This window comes from Watersipora subatra, chromosome 4, assembly GCF_963576615.1.
Source record: "Watersipora subatra chromosome 4, tzWatSuba1.1, whole genome shotgun sequence".
In the NCBI taxonomy this organism is placed as follows: domain Eukaryota; kingdom Metazoa; phylum Bryozoa; class Gymnolaemata; order Cheilostomatida; family Watersiporidae; genus Watersipora; species Watersipora subatra.
Window position 1 is genome coordinate 54,189,415 of NC_088711.1, and position 22,956 is coordinate 54,212,370.

Genomic DNA, 22,956 nt, shown 5'->3' on the forward strand with positions numbered 1-22,956 from the left:
CTACACACCTTTTGCTAGCTATGGTCCTTTAAAATAAGGTAATTAAGTTTTGCTTAGTGATCAAGCTTCGGAGAACTTAATGTCAAGTAATCATTCAAAGATTCCGTATCAACATTAACATTACCAAAAGTTCTGTAGTCGGTAAGCTCATATGATTAAACTAATGCATGTTAAATTCAATTCGTTTCAACGAGTTAAAACTACCTTAATTGCTTTCTCATGAGTGTTGATTTGATAAATGTACATTTTATTTCGGAGTTATATTCTCTCTTCACTTGTCATTTCTATCAGCTATAGAGTGTTTTCTTTGTTAGACATCGAATACAATTATTACACGAATACGGTAATTGTAAACAATTTTTGTGAGTTTGCACATCAATTGTACTCCAAATTTGTGGTACACTCATCGAATGCTTTTCATAACAACTCAATAGCCAAGTTGGCCAACAAGGTACGTTTTTGGACTAACGCATTGTTACGCACTCTCCTTGAATGGAGTTTATCGTTAAACTAATAGCTACTTGTTTATTTGTTTCATTTTATAAGTATATTATGGTTCATTGCACTGGAAATTTATGTAAGTTTATAGGGAATGTTAGAAAAATGATACCTAATCATTCGTAAAGCAAATTATCGGTAGCAGGCATTCGCTAGCGAAAGTGTGAAGTCTGAAGCAGATCAGTCAAGTAAAGCTCTCCCAAACGTGTCCCAAACTTGTCGAGTTTTTTTTTTCTTTTCTGAAAATATTCTATAAATTTATAACTTTAAAAAAATAATGAAAAGCAGCTGGTGTTAGTAGGCCATTGTTTATAATTGAAGATAAATTTATACTAAGGTTGAAAAAGGTATTTGAGAAAGATCAGAATTTAAGAAATCTGTTAGGAGTCCGAATGCTGAACTAATTGTAGGGATATATATTGCTACTACTTAAACTGGGGCAAATCTTACTAGTATTTGGAGGATATATCTTAACTATTGGCACTGTTCTAGTTGCTTTGCAAGGCCACCTCAAAGGATTACTTGAAAGTGTGCCAGTTTTCCAACTTCTCATCATAAGGAACATCCAATCGTTGTCGCCATTCAAATATCCCAACCAGATACTAGAACACTATGACCTGAAATACTTGAAAATAAAGTTAAAATTTAGAAAAAGCTTTTAATATTTAGCAGCTGCTACTAATTTTGTTAGCTATTGGAGTTAATAATCTAATTGCTTGCAAGGTGTGGAAATATTCTGTGAGCTATGACCATTTTTAAATTTATAGCAATCAGAACACTTTTTGTTTTTGGTTTAGCAAAAGTACAATAGGCAGTTTTAGAGTCAAACGTTCTCCTTAGGAATATTGAAAGGGTATTAGCATGATGAAGGCAAGTTTCATTGAAAAAATTTACCATATGCCTGCTGAGTGATATCAAAGGTATCATTGAACTTTGTTGCAAATGCTTTGCCATTTTGCCTTGAAGCATGAATGATTTATTCAGTATTTAAAGATAAAATACTGTAAAATCATAAAATACTATAAAATAATTAGTTGTAAAGTTATTAGTCAAAACATATTAGGACAATTATATTGTCTACAATTGTCCTACTTCCTGCAACCATTTATTGTTAAGAGACACCAAGAATTTCCTTTTTAAGATAGTGTGTACAATATCTAGCCATTTGAGGAAGCAAGCACAAAAATATAATATTGTCATCTTACTTATTCGTTCCACCTAAATCATTTTGATTAATTGAGTTATGGCTCATTTATTGTTAACGGCATTAACAACATCGGAAATTACCTGTCACAAAATGTTCATCAGTGCATCGTCATAGTAATGTATTTGTATCGATCCATGCTGTTTAGCGTAAATATTAATTTCAGGGTTTTCTACGCCTACTCTTGCTGCCTTTTATTTGTTATATATATATTAAACTTGAAGCAGAATAGAACCAAATTAATGCTTCAAGGATAGAGTTGGTTTTATTTGTTAGGTAATCAATTTGAAGGGTCAGCAAGAAAGAGCCTTATTCATCGATAATTTACAAACTCTTCACTTAACGTTTCATTAAATCAGACACTTTATAAAGGCGAGTCTGGTCTAGATGTTGTTTCTGTCTGTAATGTCATGGCGTTATTGTTGATTTATTAATATAATATATTATTAAATATACTTAATGGTCTGCTAGAGAACAGATCACTCTGATGTACAGATATCTTCAGATTGTGAGTGATAAAGCAGTCATTGCGTTTTAGGAGATGTCTCTAGATCTTTTGGATATACCATGGTTTGCATTTGACTTGGTAGAGAGAGGAACTCCTGAAAGGAGGCAGATTCAATCTAGTCACCCTTCTTTGTCAGGTAACACAGTTGACATATTCAATTACCTTTTTTAGCATAGCAAGAACTCTGTAGGACTAAGTTGATGGAAAATTTGCAAAAAACATGTCGCTTGTACCTGTATTCTTGCATTTATATTTATAATTAACATGTTAAGGTAATAATATGTTAATGTATTGACATGCTACTATATTAACATGGTAATATGTTAACATACTAATATGGTAGCATTATAATATGTTATCTGATTAACATGTGAATATGTTAATATATTCAAATGTTAATCTGATAACATGTGAATATATTAACATGTTATCAGATTAATATGTTATTAGATATGTTAAAATAAACTGCTGGTGCTGTAGAAGGTAAGAAAAAATTTATGTTTTACATTATAGTCAGATTAATGTTAACAGTTAACATTTGATAAAATCTTGTAAAGGTGGACAGTGGAACTAATCATACACAGGCCTGTGTTCACTGGTTGCAAGTTGGGCCGGCTAATTTTAGGCGACTAGTTATGAGCACCTGGGGTGTGGATGGGGCGGTATAAGCCCCCAACAGGTTTCTCTCATGTAGGGCCTCAGTCGGGCCTCTCATGTGAAGTTTTAAAAAATTTTATCGGAAAGTATTAACATTTTTCTATTTTTTGAGATTTGTTTTGTTTTAGGTGATGTGACTAACAAGACGTTTTTAGATTTAAATAGGCAAAACTTGACCGCAGTTAAAACTCTCAGAAAAAAAGATATCTTTTTATTTTGGCCGTTTTAACAAAGATCAATTTTGCCGATTTTATTTTGAGTTCATCCGGAGGTTTCCACGCTTTCGATGGGCCATGGCCAAGCGGATGTTTGGTAAAATTTGACCTTTTACAAACCTTTATAAAAGTCGTTAACAAGAATATTTCGACGCTGATGATAATAGTGACACCTAAGTACTGCTAAAAGTTGATTGTGGTCTCTATGGCTTGGAATAAAGTGATATTCTACAGCCATAAAAACCGTCTCCATAGCCGTTGGGCAAATAACTGTTCGAGTAAATGATGTTGAGGTCGAGTTATCTGAAGCAATTTATCATTGCATGGGAACGAACCAAACAAATCCGTTCGAGTTAACCTCGTGTTCGAGATGAAATGTTACATTTTATCCAAAGGTGAGTTTGACTGTACTCAGCCACAGAAACTTCCTAAAAAGTTGGGGCGGCTCAGCCGGCCAGCCGCCCCCGGTAATACGGGCCTGATCATACATACACTGAGTAATGAATATTAAGCATATTTGATTGACAGATTTTATACACAGAAAACTAGCACAGCTTCTTGGAGGGATGTGCATTGCTGTGATTTGGTTTCGTATAGTAGACATTCAAAGTTTTTGAGATGACACCAACATGTAGCTTGTACCAGTAAGAATACACGACTCCTAAAATTGTATTTGTCAAATCTGCTTCTCTGCTGTTGCATCACAACAATGTTCTGAAGTAAATAGTCTATTTGCGGAAGATTGCTTGTAGACAAGCAGTATCTCTTTTTAGCCACTGAAGCATGATTAAAATGACACCAAAGGTTTTTTTCCATTTTGAAATCCTCCAAGAAAAGAGTCTAGTCATAAAGAAGTAGTATAAACCGGCGGTTAATATTTTTATCAGTTAAGTAGGCCTATCATTTCTATGACTTACTCTAGTGAATGGGAGCCAAAGCAAATAACGTTTTAGGATTTCAGATACAGCACTTTCTCTATTGATTTGGCAATGACCTTTGCTTAGCAATGACCTTTGTTTAGCAATGGCCTTAATATGGCAATGACATCTGTTTGGCAATGACCTTTGTTTGGCAATGACATTTGTTTAGGAATGACCTTTGCTTGGAAATTACTTTTGTTTGGCATGATCAAATTCAATAAAATTCCAACATTCATTGAACATGTATTTTATACTGCAAGCGGTTGATTATCATAAATTAAAAGCATAAACTATATACGACGGTCTGAATCAACGATTTTTAGTGATGCTGACCCAGTGTTATTGAGATCCTGCTACTCAGTTCTCTCGCACAAACTACCATTTTTTTTTTATAAGCTACAGCCATGCTGTTGGAATTCAAATCTCCTATGCAAAAAACTTTTGAAAACACATGAGATGGACTAGCTAATATTTTAGCTGAAAAGTACGGTAATTTTAGTTGGTTAACACCTAATATTTCATTTGCTTATGTCATTTGTTGTCTAGATGTTTTATCACAATTGTCATGATTTAGAATGGGAGCCTTCTTTGAAAGACAAGGCTGGGCAGGTGCTACCTTCTCCGTGTTGCAAGCAGATAAATCGGAAGCGACTCGTGTTTCCCCGTCCATCTAGCTCCACAAATGAGAGCCAGTTCAAGCACCATGAGATTATAGGACAGTATATTGATGAGTACAGGGTACTTCATGCCCATAAAAATCCACGAAATTTGTCATCCGCAAGTACCAGAGGAAGCCATATCTTGCTATCAGGTTGGTTATAGCTTACGTTTGTTTAAGTCTTAGGGAATAGTTTTTCATGTTTTTAGTCGGACGTCTTTGAAACTGTTTGTTGAATAAACCAATTTTTTACAGACAGTGGATTGTATTTTTCGGTAAGTCTTGGCTTACAATGGATAACAGTTTCCACGCACCCAAAAACTGTGATTGACAGATGTCAATATTACAGTTATTAGTAGACGCTTTGTGGGCTAAAATCTTTATGGGCATCATAGACCTATTAACTATACATACATGTATATAGTAATATATATATAGTTATAGACCTATAACTATATAGTTATACCATAACGTATAACGTTATAACGTATAGTTAATAGGTCTATGATGGACATGATAACTCTTGATTGACATCTGTACAAGTGACAGCTTGAGCAGGTGCTTGATTAATCAAAAGCTGGAGCACCAAAGTCAGTTTTAATCATGTAATAGCCAGAGTTCATTAATGGTTATAGCCAGTGTTGAACTCGGGTGTTACTATAGTATAGTTTCTCACCAATACTTTAGCAAATATGGCTATCTTTTGGCAGTTTCTTAACTCAGATCTGCCACCCAGTAAGCAGCTTATAGGTAAATATTTGGAGTTAATTAGCTGGAAGCTGGTCAATACGTGAATCAATATTGACAAGTAGAGCAAATATTGCTAGTAGTAATCGAATGTTTACTCTCTGGCTAAGCTTGTCGATGCCAAATGTCAGGTATGACATCGTTGGTAAGGTGGGATGATTGCTGGCCACACTTTATTTGACGTAAGTAGCTAATGAGTGTGCATCAGGGGGGTATCTAGCCAAAAGATTGTCACTAGCTAGAGATCGTGTGCTGAGATTAGATTTGGATAAGGGATGTTGCTGACCCCCCCCTTCTTTAAAGTTATGATGTTTAATAATGCCGAGATTTCATGATTCTATTTTCATAACAAGTTTGCTGTTGAGACGCAGGGTAGCTCGTGTTCCAGTCGCTCTGATTATAGATGCTATTATTCTCAAACAAGTGTGCGCAGACATCATCAGCAATTTCCTAAGCATAACAGAAATCGGATGCTCCTTTTGTTGCTTTGAAGTTACTGAATAAGTTGCTGTGTATTTGTCAAACGATTTATTAACAGCTATATTGTGGTCTTGTTTGAACAGGTAATTGTTTTGTGTCTGCAGATGTATGGCTTGCCTGTATGAAGTGACTTTGGATAAAGGTTGCCATTTTGTTTCGATTTATTCCTTCAAGACTGCAGCCAGCCATCTCCTTTTGTTGTGGATAGTGTAATATTCATGCATCTATGTTGTGTTATTGCAGGCACAATGTTGAATGCAGCACTCTATATGTACATGCACTCGGTTTAATGCATTGTCAATCTTTTCAACGGGTACAAGCAAAACATAGTATTCCAAAATCGTTCAAAACCTAGGAAAATTTGTTAGGTGCTAGACAATGGTTTTTATTTAATCTATTGGGAGCTACTCAAGCTAATATTAGACTAGGAGCACAGTCTAGCATGTGCGCCATCAATTGATATGAATTCTAGCATTTTCAATGTGCGGTTGCATCTACTTTTAACATGTTTTTTTTTGTAATTTTGTTCGTTGCAAATAAAATCACAATGTAGGATTATTATTTCCAGCATTTTTTTAGCAAATATTGTGCCCTTTCCTAACAGAAATAGCAGTGCAATAAGCTAAACTCTGAAACATAGTGTCTGTGCCGTTGAAGTCATGTGCTAAACATAATATAAATATCCATCTTTATCGCTAACTAGACAAATGCTCGGCATTGCCCGGGGATAAAAATTGTTTTTTGCGCAGAAAATTTATTTTTTTATTAAACTTTAACATATACAACATTTAACATTCACACTTTTAAATGAAGGTGTTTAGTTTGTCTGTGTATTGTGTTTGTCTGTGTAATTCATACTGTACCGGCTGCTGTGCCTACGACAGCTTTAAATTGATTGCAATAGTCTTGTTGGACATGTGAGTTTAACCTGTTTTCTTCACATAAGGGCGCCAATTTTTTTCTGTATGGCTCTGCACCTTTTCTAGCTGCATTGTTGAACATGAAGCCATAAAAAATTGGCAAGTATCATAAGTATGTGCCCAATTTATTCCATGGTATAGCCAGTTGGACAGTGTAGTGTATTGAATAAATGCCTGTCAACAGAACTGGAGGATTGTTGTTCAAATCCAGTTTGCAGCAGATTTCTCATTATTAAAACCCGTTTTGATAGAACTGGACAGACAGACAAACATTGAACTTCATATATATACATGTAGATACACAATGAAGCGAGAGCTAGTTAATTATTTTATAGCTCTTTAAAATTTGTGAGTTTCTGATTGCAGAAGAAAATATTGGAACTGTGACAACTGAGGCTGGAGTTGATATGGCTTATTCTCAAGTCAAACAGAATGAGTTACTACAAATCTTGAGACACAGGTCAGTCCTCAAGTACTTGGAAACTAAGATTAGAGATCAATGGCAAGTGGCCAGTAGCGTTGCAGTAATTAGTTATCTGGTCTCAGTTAGTATTAGTCAGCAACCATTTTCTATTTGGTAATAGTTAGTCACTAGGTGTCAGTTAGTAACTATCCTCAGACAAGGATAGCCTGTGGTTGTAGCATCACCTCATCAGCAATTCATAATGGCCTTAATGGTTTAATGCCCAAAGCTTGTACTTCTAACCTAGTAATACAGCCGAAATTTATGGTCAATGCAATATGGTTATACAACCGCATGCAGAGTTGGAAAAAAATCATAATTTTTTTCTGAAAACAAAAATTATATTTTTTTTTATTTGTGTGATTTTTTTGATAAATTTGAATTTTTCGCTTATTTTTGCTTTTGCACATTGGTTGTGTATCGTATTGCACTTCAGAATCCTGGTGAACCCACTTTTCGGTATTAGCGACTTACATGCTTTAATTTGACCAATGATATACAGCCCCAAAGGATAGCCGACGGCGCTCATATGGGCGGGGTTTAATTATGAAGCTCTGTTAGGATTAACCCGGACACGGCACCCGAAAAAAACAAATATGCTGAATAAAGCACCTTGTAAATTTACGAATATTATGAACTATAGTGGTTATTTTACTTATCTGTTGAATTCATTTTGTTGTCAAACAAATATAGTATCCCAATATTGTCACCGTTATGATCAGTCAGTTGCCATTCACAAGCATTCGTGATATTAATAGTCACAATCGTAAAATAGCTCAAATTCGGTTTTGCATTTAGATTTTGAGTATGAAAACTACACTGCACAGCTTTGCCTGCTGTCCCATCTTATTGGCAAGGTAAAACAATGTGAAACCGATGAAGGACTTTGTCATTTTATATTAGGGGTGGCAAAATATTAATCAAAAACTAGAAAAAAAATGCCGTTGTTCGGGTAATTATATTCAACTTTAGGCATATACTACGACCTTTACTAATTTTAAATTTACTAAAAATAGGTAATTTGAAATGTTTTATTTTGATTAGATACATTATTTTGGTTAGGTATTACCCCTACATTGCAGAAATTCAATGTTTGCTATTGTGACCCGCGGGGTCTACTGGCTGAATAATCTAATGAAACGATAACAGCGATTCGTGTTTTCTAAAACCTAACAAGGCAACGCGACCGCCCCGCGAGAGTTGTGTTTGCTTTGAAACCCAGGCTAGCACAATCCTAATAGAGCTCCATAATTAAACCACGCCCATATGATAGCCGTCGGCTATCCTTTTGGGCTGTATATCATTGATTTGACCAGCTCATAAATCTTTCTTGCATTCAACAGCCATATAAAATTATTATGTACAAACTACATGTGAGTTAATGTAGGAGAGCTAATAGCAGTTTCAAACTAATTACGAATGAAAACCAAAAACATAACAGGGAACTATGAAATATTTAAGCACATTCCTCTTGGTGTTGTCGATGCGCTTGATAATGTGAAATAAAAACACTCAGCTTGCTGGTTTTTCAGTACCTATCCGGTTCCCATCTGTGAATGAATAAAGCCAAAGGTGCAGAATACTCCTCAATGTTTGCACATCAGCTGATTTTAGTCTTGACGATGGCCCAGTTGGGAACATCTTCACGTATGATCAAACTTGGTTTTTTGTGCTGTTGCCATGATTGACTCCATTTTGAGCTGTCAAAATCACAGAGATGTGTTCTGTGTACAGCATTGATACTAGCATTGTGGTCTTTATTTAGCTCTTTATGTTTCAGTTATTTTTATCTCACACCAGGAGTATATCTTGGAGTTATCTTACACCAGCAATATATCTTGGAGTTATCTTACACCAGCAGTATATTTTGTAGCCATCGTAAAAGACTTGCTTTACTGTCGAGTAATAGAGCCGCCAGCAATGCACCATCAGACGATGTAGAACAAGAGGAAGGGGAGGACGACTCTAGGGAGCCGTCTGACCACAATAGTACCCAGTCAAAGAGCAAATTGCTTAAACGACCGACAAGCTCAAGTAGCCTACAGAGCTCTTCTGTCACTGAGGTTGGGCAACATCTTATTCTGCCAATTGTTTGGACCCAAGGATTATTTTATGTATATAGTATATGTTGCCATTTTGATAGCAGGTGGCACATAAATGTAAATATACATATGAAAATTTTAGAGAAATAAAATCCGACATTAGTTTTTGAAAAATGTAAGTAATCAAACAAGCCAGTGTTTGAATCAAATTTACGAGGTATTGTTGCTTTGCATGTCGAACAAAAGTCTGGACATTGAACACTCAAGAGAGGAGCTGCAGAAAGACCGTAAATTCCCGCGTATAAGTCAAAAATTTGACACCAAATTTCAAGCTCCAAAATCCATCATCGACTTATACAGCTGTCACATTTTTCATGACACGAATTCTAGTAAATTCAACTTTAAAAACCATCGCAAGTCAAAATAACAGGATATGACATATAGGGATTTATTTATAAAATAGTAAAATACTAGTAATCCTACTCAACATGAGATCAGAGTCTCAATCCTCACCATCGAAATTGTGATCCTTAGAAACTGTTATCTGGACTAACTTAGTTTTTTTCCCATTTAATGCTTTTTTTTGTAGTATCTGCTCACAAGCCCACACTTCGGTAATCCATTTAACACGTCCACTATTGTCCATTCATTCTTTTTCTCGAACATGAATCACGATTCCTGACAGAAATCTGTTTTGCGGTTTGTCTGTTACATATTATCAAAGCTGACAGTTTTATTATACTAGCAAGGCGGGCCAGTACGATGGCGAAGTATTGTTTTCCGTTCCTTGTTTTCTTCTCTAAAACTGTCATCTCTTATTCTTTCGTTAATTGTACGTAATGCTGATGGCATAAAAAGACATGCGTTTTTGCTGATGGAATATTTGAATGTCATTTCTCAAGCCTCGCCCGCCTCTGATGCTGACTGAACTATTAGCGATCAAACGATTTGAGTTAGAGAAGGGGTCGGCTTATGCAGCTGGTACATGTCAAAACCAGGATCTTTAAACCAAACTTTAGACCTTAACTTACACACCGAGCCGACTTGTACCCCGGAACTTACAGTATGATGCTGTTTGGTTATCGATTGCTGATTTTTCGATCTCTTTCTCTCTTTTTTCTTTCTTATTATTTCATTTTCTTTCTCTAACAAAATACAGTTTTTGTGTAATTAGTGTATTATACTATTTTATATTGTATTAAAATAAACAGACAGACAAACGCAGCTCTTATTATAGTAAAGATCGAAATAGATCACAAACGCTATTTTTTGCATAATGATGGAACTTATGTTGTCCCACTTGCTGTCAGTATTAAAGGCCAAAAAAGTGTGCTTGTAATTTTGATGCTTGTATGAAACTTTTTTCAACAAAACAGTTAATTGGTTGTGACTAGAGCTTCACGATATGGCGATTTCACGGTTTGGTAGCGATTTTTTATGGTAGACGATTTGAAACTCGCCACCATTTAAAGAGATTTTGCCAATTTTAATAACGATATAATTATGTAATGGCGATTTCGGAGCAAGCGATACTGAAACTTAAACACACAGGTGCTTTATAATAAGCTCACTCCATGGCATTCCACACACACGGGCATTCATGAAATAAATGTTTCCAGTTATCACGAACACAAAAAAGGTTTTTTAAGTTAAATAGACAAAAAATATTAACAAAGGTTTACAAGTTTCTTTTACATATTAATAATAATCATTCCTTTGCATTGTCTGGTGATTTTTGGAAATCATGAAGCTCTAGTTGTGACCTAGGTTAAATCAGCGATTGTGAAAGAGACAGGGGTCAAGGTTTTGTTTATTTCTGTACCACTGAATATATTGAAATTCTTTTTTTTTGCTAGTAATATCGAAACATGTTCGGTTATGAAATAACAGCTTATTCTCAACTTGTTCTTATATAACCACAAAATTGAACCAAAGTTTTGTTTTTTTATTGGCAACAGAATTTTTCATGGAAAAAAGACAATGAGAGGAGCATAACGTTATCTGCCGGGCTGGAGCGCCTCAACCTAGAATATGACGGGGAGAAGAGTGAAACCTCTGGGAGGAGGAAATGGGGTGGCTATTTACCAGCACCAGCTCTCACTTCCAATGGTAAATTAAAAACTTACACTAGTTAAGTTACGCAGCGTACTTACAGGTCATACAAGTGATCCTTGTCTAAACATGTCATAACTGACAGCCACAACTGTCAACAATAGAATATTTTGTAATCCAAACTGGCACCTCAACAATGCTTATTTTTGAACTTGCAGGAATAGAAAATGTTTGAATATTTTGTCTGGACCCACACAATTGATAAGTGATTTGTGGACCTGGCTTGGCCAACGACAGTTTTTATAAACTATAATAGTTTTTCACTTATGACATTTTTTTACTACCGCTCATTTGTTTTGCAGTTTCTAAAAATTCACATGATAGCCAACACCTCTATTTGTTTAATATATTTGATAAAACCTCTGCGCGCTGCCCGTCTGTGCGCTGCCCGTCTGTTTGTATGGGATACATACTCGGTCAGCTTTTTCAAAATGTGGCAACATTTTTAAATTGTTGAAACTGTCTATAAGTGGAATAGCTACCTCCAGCAATTTTTTCTCTAGAACTTTCTTTTTGTTTGTAATCAAGTATGACAATTGCTAAGAAATAAAATGACAGCGGGTGCAGCTTCGAAGCCGCCATAACTAGCTTAGTGTCTTTGATTCTTCAGATGTCAGCAGAAAGCTTATTTCATGTTTATAAGGCTCTGTATGAAGGTGACGATGTCCAGATTATTGAAGTGGTAGATATCAAGAGAGATTCTATGAGTAGAGTAAGTGTGGGTGGTTCTATGGAGAAGAATAGCTGGTAATGAACAGCTTTGTAAAAGTTGGTTTGCCAGGCTGAAAAACTGAACAGGTTTTAATATAACTCATAGCTTTTATGTTTCAGTTGACTTATGTTACGATGTAAAACAGCATTTCATATAGCACAAAAATGTTTGTGTTTAAATTTGCGATTGAGATGCTGTGTAGTTAGGTTTATGTAAATTATAGTTAATCATATTATTTTTCAAGCTCCATATATTAGCATGGTTTGCTATTTGTGTAACTTAGCGCCCTAGGTTAGGTAGGAGACAGACGACACGGTTGAATTAGCCTGTTGATATGTTAAACTGTCCCACGGGTCCAATTATTGAAAATGATGCTCACTGCCTCGGGGTGACTTGATGTCTAATGCAAAGACACGAACTGAGACTGTTAACTGGGAGATCTTCAGCTGTATCTCTCCATCAACATATTTATTGATTTTAGAGTTTTTTTGCGTCTCGTCCGATTTGACACAATTTATTTTGGGTTTGTGATGTTTTTCTGCATATACGCAAGTGTTGGTTTCCATAGATATGATTATCTTCAATGGATACACCAGGTGAAGCTCAGTTTTTTCCTTGTTTTTTTTAATATTTTTGTCTTGTTTATGACTCTTGTAGTTAATGAAATTCCTCATCTGCTTTGAACTGTGGATTGATAAAAGGTTTGCTAATGGTGTGAGTGAGCATTTCAGACAGTATCCAATAAATGGATTAATTTGATCAGTTGTGACTAATTTAACAACTGAGATGCAAACTGTTGGTCACGATACACAGCGAGTCTGACTAATCAACTTGGGCTATCCATGTCTTTACAGTAGGTAGAAAGTAATTGAGATATCACGCTTATTACAGGTAAAGGTCATCGCTCAGCTCCAAGGTCAAAATATTTTGTTGGGTCAACCCTTACAAAGACGCCTCAAAATGGTCTCATATCAGCTCAGCCTTCAAGGTAGGAAAAGGGTGTTATACAAGCAGTACCCTAGCAGTCTAGTGTGTCTAGTCTGGTGTGTCGTAAAGGTTGGTTCACACTCTATCGTCGCATGTTGGCTTTTGTCCACTCGGTGATTATTCATCGACTTTGAGAACTGTAAACCGAGGGCACCGGTCAAGGCAACGTGGATACTTCGGGAAAGTTTGCAGCTGTCAAACTTTCACAGTGATTCCCCGAGTATCCACAACAGCCTGTGGGACATACACCACTTCGACGATGGTGATTGGCCATCGCGGATTGCTTGATCCATATTTTGTATGACAGTTGTTGCGGGAGTAATATTTCGTCATTTCCTTAACCTCACTGTATAATGAGGATGCTATACGACAGACATTTCGCTGATGTAAACACAGTTAGGATGGGTTTGGGTGGCGCGAACATTGTTATTGTAGACGATAACCAAAGTATTTGTGGGATTAACATCGACCAACTCTGATAAAGTGTGAACCAGCCTCAAGAGCTAGTCAGGTGTGCCAATAAGTGTGCAATTATTCAAACTAACTCCAAGGTGGTTGATTAGTACAGGTGTTAGCATGTCGGTCTACAAAGCTGATTGTTGTGAGATCGAGTCCTGCTGACAGCAGTCTTTTATCCCACCCTCTAACCCTGGCTTCGAACAGATACGGCTCTTATTATAGTAAATATTGACATTGCGCAATCTTCCATGATCGATTTACCAGTCCTAATGTCACTTCCTTATCTTTATATTGTTTGAATAGCCTAAGAAACTGTTTTTAAACGGTCTGCACTTGGGCTGGTGTTCTAAATCTTCAACTGATGCGACTAATGTTATTTTTGCTCTATGGATGCTTCCACCTTTGCATTTCATTGATACACATGTGAAATAGGTTAACAAGTGTATGTACAGCATGTAGAGATCATTGGCAGTTGAGGTCCACAAGTTTATTCAAAGGATATGACAGGAAAAAATGTTACACACATTCCATCTCAGCTGTTATAATAAAAAGATGACAACTCCAAATTAAAAAATATGGCGGTGTTTGACTCATATTTAGTCATAATTGCCTGTACTCTAGTAGTCTAGTGTGGTGTGAGAGATCATTATGTCTGCTGATAGATCATCGCAGAAAATAAGTATTTTCAGAATGATTCTGCAATGCAAGGCGGTCGATTGTCACAGGTTTTTGGTTTAACCAAACCGAGTGGCTTGTGTTTGAGTGTCGTTAAAAGAAATATTTTATTCCAAGCGCTAACTCAGGCTTTGGTCAGATGGACAGACAGACACCAGTATTATCATAGTAAAGACCACTCAGAAGAACGCCAAGTGTATCATGTTGTCTGTAGCCAGGGCTGTTGCCTGATGAATTTGATTACTAGTTTACTAAATAAATTATCTTGTTTCCATTAGCTGTTGTTGACCCATAGCTGGTAATTACATCTAGTCTCTGGTAATACACTGCGAATAGGGCAGTCATCTAACAAACTAACCTTCGCCATCAAAAGCTTTTATAGAGAAATTAACCGAATTAGCCTCATTTGGCTGTCATGATACCAAAATTATTCACAGGGCACAATGAGGATTAATTGCTCTATTCAGTTCAATGCTATTGCTCGGAATCTTGTACCTTGTAACTATGGAGTATAGCTCACTATTTCTCTGTACGTCTGCTCGCCACGCAGCTGACGCCTCGCTGCCGAGGTAAAAATCTGTATTGTTTACCTTATTTTAGCTCGAAGAGTGGAATTCTTCGTCCTATTAACTCCAATAATTCTACACACGCTGCTATTTCTACTTTAAAGCATCAGGTAAGCGAATGTTCGTGTCGTCTGAGCATAGTGGTGAGCACGTCTCCTGTGGTGAGCACGTCTCCTGTGGTGAGCACGTCTCCTGTATTGAGCACGTCTCCTGTATTGAGCACGTCTCCTGTGGTGAGACGTTTTGTGATAAACATCGATTTGGCAAAACATTGACTTGTTGAATGTGTACGTAGAAGAAGTTGAGTTGTGTGAAAAAGTACACCATTTTGGTGAAATTATCATGTAGGGTAAATTATTCAAATGGTATATTGAATAATTAATGAACAACACAGTTGTGAAAACTCAAATTGTCTCTTAGATTTTAAATATTTGTGTTGGTGTATTTGAGGTTAACCAATGTCTGGTACAAATCTATCATAATTTTTGCTCGGTTTTAATGTCTATAAGCGTGTTTTTAAAAACCATCTATCATTGACAAGAATTCGACAAAAATCGACAAGAAGCAGTTGAGGCCCGTTTGTTTACATAAACTTGGAGTTATCTTCTTTACATGACTTGGTTAATTTGCAATTGGTATAGTAATTGCTGTGTCAAAGATGAAACATAGGCAAATGAAATAAAACTTTTATCATTAAGAGGCATACATACGCTGTCATTGAGGCATACATACGCTGCCATTGAGGCATACATACGCTGCCATTGAGGCATACATACGCTGCCATTGAGGCATACATACGCTGCCATTGAGGCATACATAACTGTAAGATGCACGGCTGGAACTCAAACATCATCCTATGAATACTCCCTATGCGTAGGGAAACTCAAATTATGTTAGGTCTAGGTTATGTTAAACTAACTATTAATGTTGTACAACAAACTAGATGTCCCTTTTATCTAAACAGTGTGCTTCAGACCAACTGAAGGGACGAGAGGTTTGTCTTTGATTTTAGAGTGCTTCGTGTTTAACATGGATTCCTTGTTGACTGCCTAACAACTGTTATTGTGTTGTTAATCCGAGTTACTCCTACTGATATGTCAAACTTGCTGGGATTTTGGGTGGTTGTCATCGCCGGAACATTTAAAGAATGCTGCATATGATTCAGCATTTCTCTTCTTCATTCTGTTTATCAACTCACTTCTCGAAGATCATGAGCATCCGCCGTTGTGCACTGTCAATGAAGTTTCCTTTGTTTTCTTTTTTGTAGTTTATTTTAGCTTGCCTAAAAGATCTCATTATGTTTTGGTCAACAAAAACTGGAAATAGTCTATGTTTCATACTTTGAGTTAATGTAAAAAATTCTTGAAGCAGATATGTCTTCCAGTGTCCACACTTCCACCTATCACATCACAAAATCTTGGCAAAAATTACTTTGTCCCAAACTTGCTCGTTTCTGCATTTGTATTACAAGGTTTCGAAATTCTGCGTAAACCGCAAATCTTTCCACACCTATGACCAACACTATTTTCTGTTCCTGACACCAACATACTACATCCACCATCTTATGTTCAGTTTATGAACTTTCTGTTATCACAACCTAAAGTTCACTATCCAGACTCCACAGTATTAATAGACTACCAACCTTTAAATACACGTTTGTTCAACTCACAAAATTTCTGTTTTCTGTCTTTATATTTTTTTTTGGCATGTAATAAAAAATATCATTTTGTTGATGATTATTTACGCCAATAAAAATTTTTATATATAATATATGTATGTAATTATACATATATACATACGTATGTATATACATACGTATGTATATACATATATAATATATATATTATATATATATAATATATATATAATTATATATTATATATATATAATTATATATATTATATATAATATATATATAATCTATATATAATATATATTATATATATAATCTATATATAATATATATTATATATGTATAATATATATATGTGTAAGTGTTTAATGGATTTAGTAATCATTAACATAATGATGTTTGTTGTTACGCGCTGAAAGAGGCAAAAAATGAAAAGGAATTATTGAATGAGTTGAACAAAAGTATGACAGGTAGGTTTCCAGTTGCATCCTCTGAAAAGACAACTCCTATCTTATTGCAGTACGTGAACCACATGAATAGACATGGAGTTTTAGGGTAAGCTCTAGCCCTTCTGAGTGTTGGTGTAGGTGTGTTACCAGGTTTCTCCCTACGGCTGATGACTTACATAGTTTCTCTTGGTGCAAAGATTTTAGTTGTAGTTGGAAATGATCAGGCTAGTTTGTAGTTCTGCTTTCCTTGGTTAGCATAATTTAATCCATGCTAGAGGAGCTTACAATACAAAGCTGTTTTTACACACTTTCTATGGATTGCTTGTTCGCTTGCTATACTATTCAGTATTTTCATAACTCGCTACAATAACCCATTACGCTGTCCTAACAGCGCATATGTATTTGCAGGTTTGGTTTGATGAAAGCGGAAGGGCATATGTGAGTCTAGCAAATCAACTTAACACACTTTTCAAAAGGTAACAAATATGGCAGTTTGAGTCTTTACCCCGTTTTGTTTTAGATGATTTGGGATGTTAGTCGACTGTCTCTCTTCGTTATTCCTGGGCACAAAGCCTCATTATTACACTCAAGTTAGAGATGCAGCGGTGGCAGAGTTTTAGCCACCATTTTTCCCTTGACTGGGGGAAGTAACGGGTCTTTTTCTGGGAAACCAGCCTTTGACACGTTCTTGTCAAAATCATACTGTTTAATTAGTTATTTCAATCATAGCATGTATAAATATGTTATATATAATGTATAAATACATTATATATACGTTGTTATGTAAATATTGTGTAAATATATATAAATAAATTTATTTATACTGATGAATATCTATAAATATATATGTAATGTATAATATGTTATTATATATAAATATTAATGTTATATATTGTACATTTAAATATATATTATAAATAATACCTCATTACCACAATTCAGTATGTCTAGTAACAAGCTGCATGCCTTTATCAGTTATTTGAATTATATTCTTCTACTTATATTTTTATTTCTAATTATTCTACTTTTACTTACTCTACTATATTTTCTAAATTCTACATAGTATTAAATTTTCTACATATTACCACTTATCTAAAGCCATTTATTTATTTTATTTATTTAGATATCTATATATATATATTTCTCAAAGTATGTCTGTCTGTAGTCCGGCTATAGCTATAGAATAATTGTAGCTGGACAATAATGCTGACGCAGCGTCATTAGAAGCCTAGCAGCTTACTGGAATTTTCAATTGGCAATGTGCCAAGCTAATAGTTTGAAAGTTACAGTTGTTTGACAAAGTTTTAAAACCTTTCAGTTGTTTTTCTCTTAATTTATTTCAATAACACAAAACATTTTTTTCATGATATTTAGTTTGAAAGTTAGAATGGGAAATGTTGTTATAAGTTAAAAACAAATCAATTTTCTATCCAAACTTTTTTATTACCCTGGCAACGCCAGGTGGCACAGCTAGTTTATATTTATATATAAAGTGAAACCTTTACTTACGAAAGTCTTTACATACAAAATTTTCAAATTACAAAGTATCCTTTGGAAAAAATTTGCTTCAACCTATGAATGATGTTTCTAGATACAAAAGGTATTTTGGAATTTGGCCTGTTTATTTGTTTTGTGTTTGTTTTCTGTACAGTGCATCTAACTCAGTTGGATTTGCTAATTCAATTGATTTCATAAGTAGAGATTCTACTGTATTTATTGGTATATTTATTTATATGCCATTGATGCCGTTACACTAAAATAAGACATTACAACAATTATTTATTGGTTCATTTTATTCATCAACTGTCTATTAAATGAACTATGAAAAAGTAAAACTGTAAATAAAATACAGATTAAAATGGTAAATGGAATAAAGAAAAACATAGTAAATGAAATTAACAATAAAGTAATAAATGCCTAATTACAATTAAACCTGATAATATAGTTTTGAAGGAGATCATAGAACTGTTTATTCTCTGGTGAATGTCTCATTTTATTATAAAATTTTTTTTAAAGATTCTTTGCGAACATTTGTAGCTATAAACAGCGAATGTGATGGAAGAGTGCTGGCCCGCTCGATCGTCTTCTCCACAAAAATCGATAAACTTCCGTAAGCAAGCAGCGAATGAAAACGATCGTGGCATCATGCAGTGCTGCCCAAAGAATTACTGCAAGCGCTACTATGATACGCACATGTCTCATTGGAGAAGGAGCAGTGCTGTTAGCCGGCGTTCTTCCAGGTTGCCCGAGATCAGCTCGGCAGCATCTAAACCTCATGTTATCACTATTCCCGCTGACTCAGTGGTAGCAGCTCTTACTCAGCAAAAACATTCAGGAGTTGTCCGTGCTCCAAAAGAAACACCCACCTACCGTGTGCCTCAAGCGGTCATAAGTCGAGCAAACAACGTGCAGACACAAAATTGTCATTCTTACGAAGCTCGACGACTGACTCGCAGTGGTAGAGGGCGACTGACAGCATCGCTAAGATCCGGGTCACCTAATCTAACTGTCTTTACCAAATCTCGTTCCTCCTCAACGCATTCTTATTGGTCAACCAGACACCTTAGTCGTCTCCTGTTGGACAGCTCTTTACCTGCTGAGGAGAGGTATCAGAAGTATGTGTCGCATGTTAGTGGATTGGATGACAGAACTCGGGCTGACTTGGCAATGGTTGGAGGTCACAGGCTAATATCAACATTTTATAAGCCATCTATGAGTCTACCACGTTGCTATGTAAATGAAATGGTTTAATTTAATTAGCATGAGCTCCGACTGATAGAGCTTATCTCTACTTTTACTTCATAGTCATACCTCTATGATTTGCATCTATCATCAGTCGCTTTGGAACTATGGCTATATTAAACTTGACTAGTCTACCAAGTTGTGTGTATATTACTTACTGTTTACTGTCTTTATGAATTCAGAAAGAGGCTTTGATAGCCTTAGCACCTAGATTTTATTATTTATTATAATATTTGGTTCAAAACATGAAGTTGAAGAATTTATGTATTGTTATCATCAGCGACCTTGAAACTAATTTAGGTCAGGAGTCATGTTGATCATTCACCAAATGCTAAGGGGTTAGTCCATTACATTTGTCTTGAGTTATGTTGAAGCATTTACATGTGAATGAGACTCCTCCAGATGGAGTTCGAGGACTGCCTGAAATCTAGTGTGTTTCACAAGCTAAAGCTAGGCGGGTAGCCATTTGAGGTTGAACATGCCTGGTTAGTTTGTAAGGTTGATGAGCTGATGGCAGTTTTAGTCCAAATATCATTTTGGTGTTTGCAATGTGGTTTTATAACGATGTGCAGGTGATGTATCCTGTTGTATATCATCAGAATTCTCAGGTTATAAGTTTTCTTGGTATCATAGGCATGATGTGTTTTACCTGTAGGAGTAGTAACCTGTCAGTCTGGTGTGTTGTGAGGGATTCTCAGGTGTGCGCCAAGAATCGGTATCTTCACAATTATTCCAACTTTTGGTAAGGTGGTTGGTTGGTGCAACTGTTAGAGGTTTGGTTCCTTATGTCAAAAGTTACAAGTTCGAGGCCCACAAGCTGCAGTCTTTACCCAACCTCCAACCATGTCCTTTTGTTATAGTAAGGATTATGATTGAATCTGAGATAGGCTTAGGTATCCTTTTCAAAAAACACTATTTTTATTATATACATCTACAATATGAAATGTTTCACGCTGTTGCTGGCTCAGGTGCTAAAAGAGTCCTTTTCTAGCATTCTATGAATGCAAACAAAAAACATGGCATTAACATAAAGCAAAATAGCACAAGTGAACTCTATTATAAACTGATCTTAGAGCTCGGGTCAGTGCGTGGTTCCTCCAGGAGTCTGTTTTATTTACGTGTTTTTAGGTGGGTTTGTAACTTGTTTATAAACTGCAAAAATATACTTTGTTTCGGCTTGGTAGTTTTCTAAGTTGAAGTTTCAGTTTTTTTTTCAAAAGCACTTAACTAAGGTAACATACTCCTTCCTGTTGTTCTTCTTTTGTTTCTAAAAGGTCTGCAATTTAACACTTTATGCAATGATACGAGCTTTTCATAAGAATGTCTTTCCAAATTTTTAGCAACTGATAAACATATCGCTATGTCAATATCTTCAGGATTTTTGGAGTTTTAACATTTCAAGTGTGCCTACGAAGTGTGCCTACGAAGTGTGCCTACGAAGTGTGCCTACGAAGTGTGCCTACGAAGTGTGCCTACGAAGACATTAAGGTTAAAGCTAATAAGCAGATGTAAACTAGAATTCTTAGCCCATATATTTATGTTATTCTCCAAGTGTAAAGGAAACTGCTATTTCTTTTTACTCTCTATAAGAAAAATTACACCGAGTGTATCAACACTATGAATATGTATTTGAACCCTATGAATATATATTTATACACTATGAACGTATTTTTGAGCTATATATACAAGTACATAAAGTCAATATAGGCACATATAAGTAACAACAAACAAAGAGACTGCTGCTATCTCTGCCTTCTCCTTTGCATCAGGCTCCTTTTATATAGAGCCTCTTCGTACAGTAGGCTCCAACCTCTTCTGCTGACACGGCTTGCCAGACCTTTGTCAATCAGCTCAGTATGCCGTGTTGGCTAACCTACATTCATGTCTCCTGCTGTGATGATGAGTGTAACAAATTTCTTCCAGTTTCAACTTAGCACTAACAAAAGCAACCTTGGTCTGATTAATATTGGTATTTTGCATCCATTTTAATATTACACTGAGCTTCATAGCTGTTTATTTCATCAAATAGTTGCACAGATCTTGTTATACAGCTTTACTCTTTGTTCCTGCTGCCACAGGCCAATTTGTTCGACCAATAGAAATGGGCCTACTGAGTAGGAAAGTAATGACACAACGCTCACCTCTTAATTTCAAATTTTATGACACAACGTAAGCTTGGTACGATCCTACCTAGATGTACAGTACTGTTGTCTTGGAATATTGTTTGGATTAAATAGAGGCACAGGTCAGTATTTATTTTTGCTATTTTAATATTTAGTCATTTTTTTTAAATGATGCTGTTACAAAAATTGTTTGATTTACTGGTTATTATGTTGTGACTTACTGAATTGATTGCCAATCGATTACCAAAAATTAGTTATCAATTGGCAATAAACTCGTGAAAATACATGTATAATTTTATAATTTCACGAGTTTCACGGTGTGTTAGAATCAATAAAGAATAAATAGGAAATTCTAACTGCACCCATTTGTAATCGTCCTCTCTCTAATCCTTAAAATAGTTTTATAGTTTGTTTACAACTGTACAATGAGATTCGATCTGGTTGTGGCGCCGGTCATTAGATTGGCTGGGCAGCCAACTCTGATGTCAGAGCTCTGCCATTACATAAGCTTTTCACTTGGTCAGTTTTAAAGGCGTTGAAGTTGAAATTAACAAACAGTTTTAAACTAGAATTTTTAATCAACAGATTTATGTTATTTTCTAAGCTCTCTACTAGGTCAGCTTTGAAACCTTTGAAATGTGGTTTGGTTGGTACCAGTACATCACTTAGGTAGTTAATTTTTGATAGTAAGCTGTTTGCAACTCTGCCTCTTCTGTATATTTTTGTTTATGGTTTAGAACTTTAGAGCCTGTTCTGCAGAAGGATTATAGAAAGATACTGTCAAACAAATTATATATGAATAACACACTTAAAATAGCAATTTTAGTCTTTACAAAACCTTAATTATTCGACGTTTTAGAAGTTCGAATTTTAGGAAAAAACATTAGAAGTTCACTGTTAATTTCATAACTTTTATGCCTGCAATTGAGTTGGTAAAGGTTTATTATTGTTAACTTTCAAATATCAATTCTGTTGTTTAGGGCCATTTTGAAACAGTATTAAAGCAAATATTAAAGCTAGAGTTTTGTAGCCAACTTTTTCTAGATTCTTTAATAACAGCTGCCAACTTGAGGCAGGTCGTCTTGGTAAGTGCTTAGCCTAGATGCAATGACTTGTGTTCTGTTCTCCATGACCTTACATTTATATCAAAGATAGGAGTAATCTCTCCTCTTACAAAAGAGGGTAG

At 35.5% G+C, this 22,956-nt stretch overlaps 1 protein-coding gene across 2 annotated transcripts; it reads left to right on the forward strand.

The window, feature by feature from the left end:
• Window positions 1–503: 503 nt before the first annotated feature.
• Window positions 504–19,080, forward strand: LOC137394625 (uncharacterized). 2 transcript variants are annotated; one of them, XM_068081370.1, is made up of 11 exons: window positions 504–577; window positions 2,241–2,346; window positions 4,577–4,813; window positions 7,174–7,267; window positions 9,144–9,333; window positions 11,271–11,421; window positions 13,028–13,124; window positions 14,858–14,933; window positions 16,977–17,011; window positions 17,314–17,381; window positions 18,943–19,080. In XM_068081370.1, the coding sequence occupies exons 2-10, from the start codon at window positions 2,244–2,246 to the stop codon at window positions 17,345–17,347; spliced, it is 1,017 nt and encodes a 338-aa protein (XP_067937471.1). In that variant the 5' UTR covers window positions 504–577; window positions 2,241–2,243; the 3' UTR covers window positions 17,348–17,381; window positions 18,943–19,080. The 2 variants fall into 2 exon arrangements, with proteins under 2 accessions (XP_067937471.1, XP_067937470.1); XM_068081369.1 differs by lacking the exon at window positions 16,977–17,011.
• The last annotated feature ends 3,876 nt before the right edge of the window (window positions 19,081–22,956 follow it).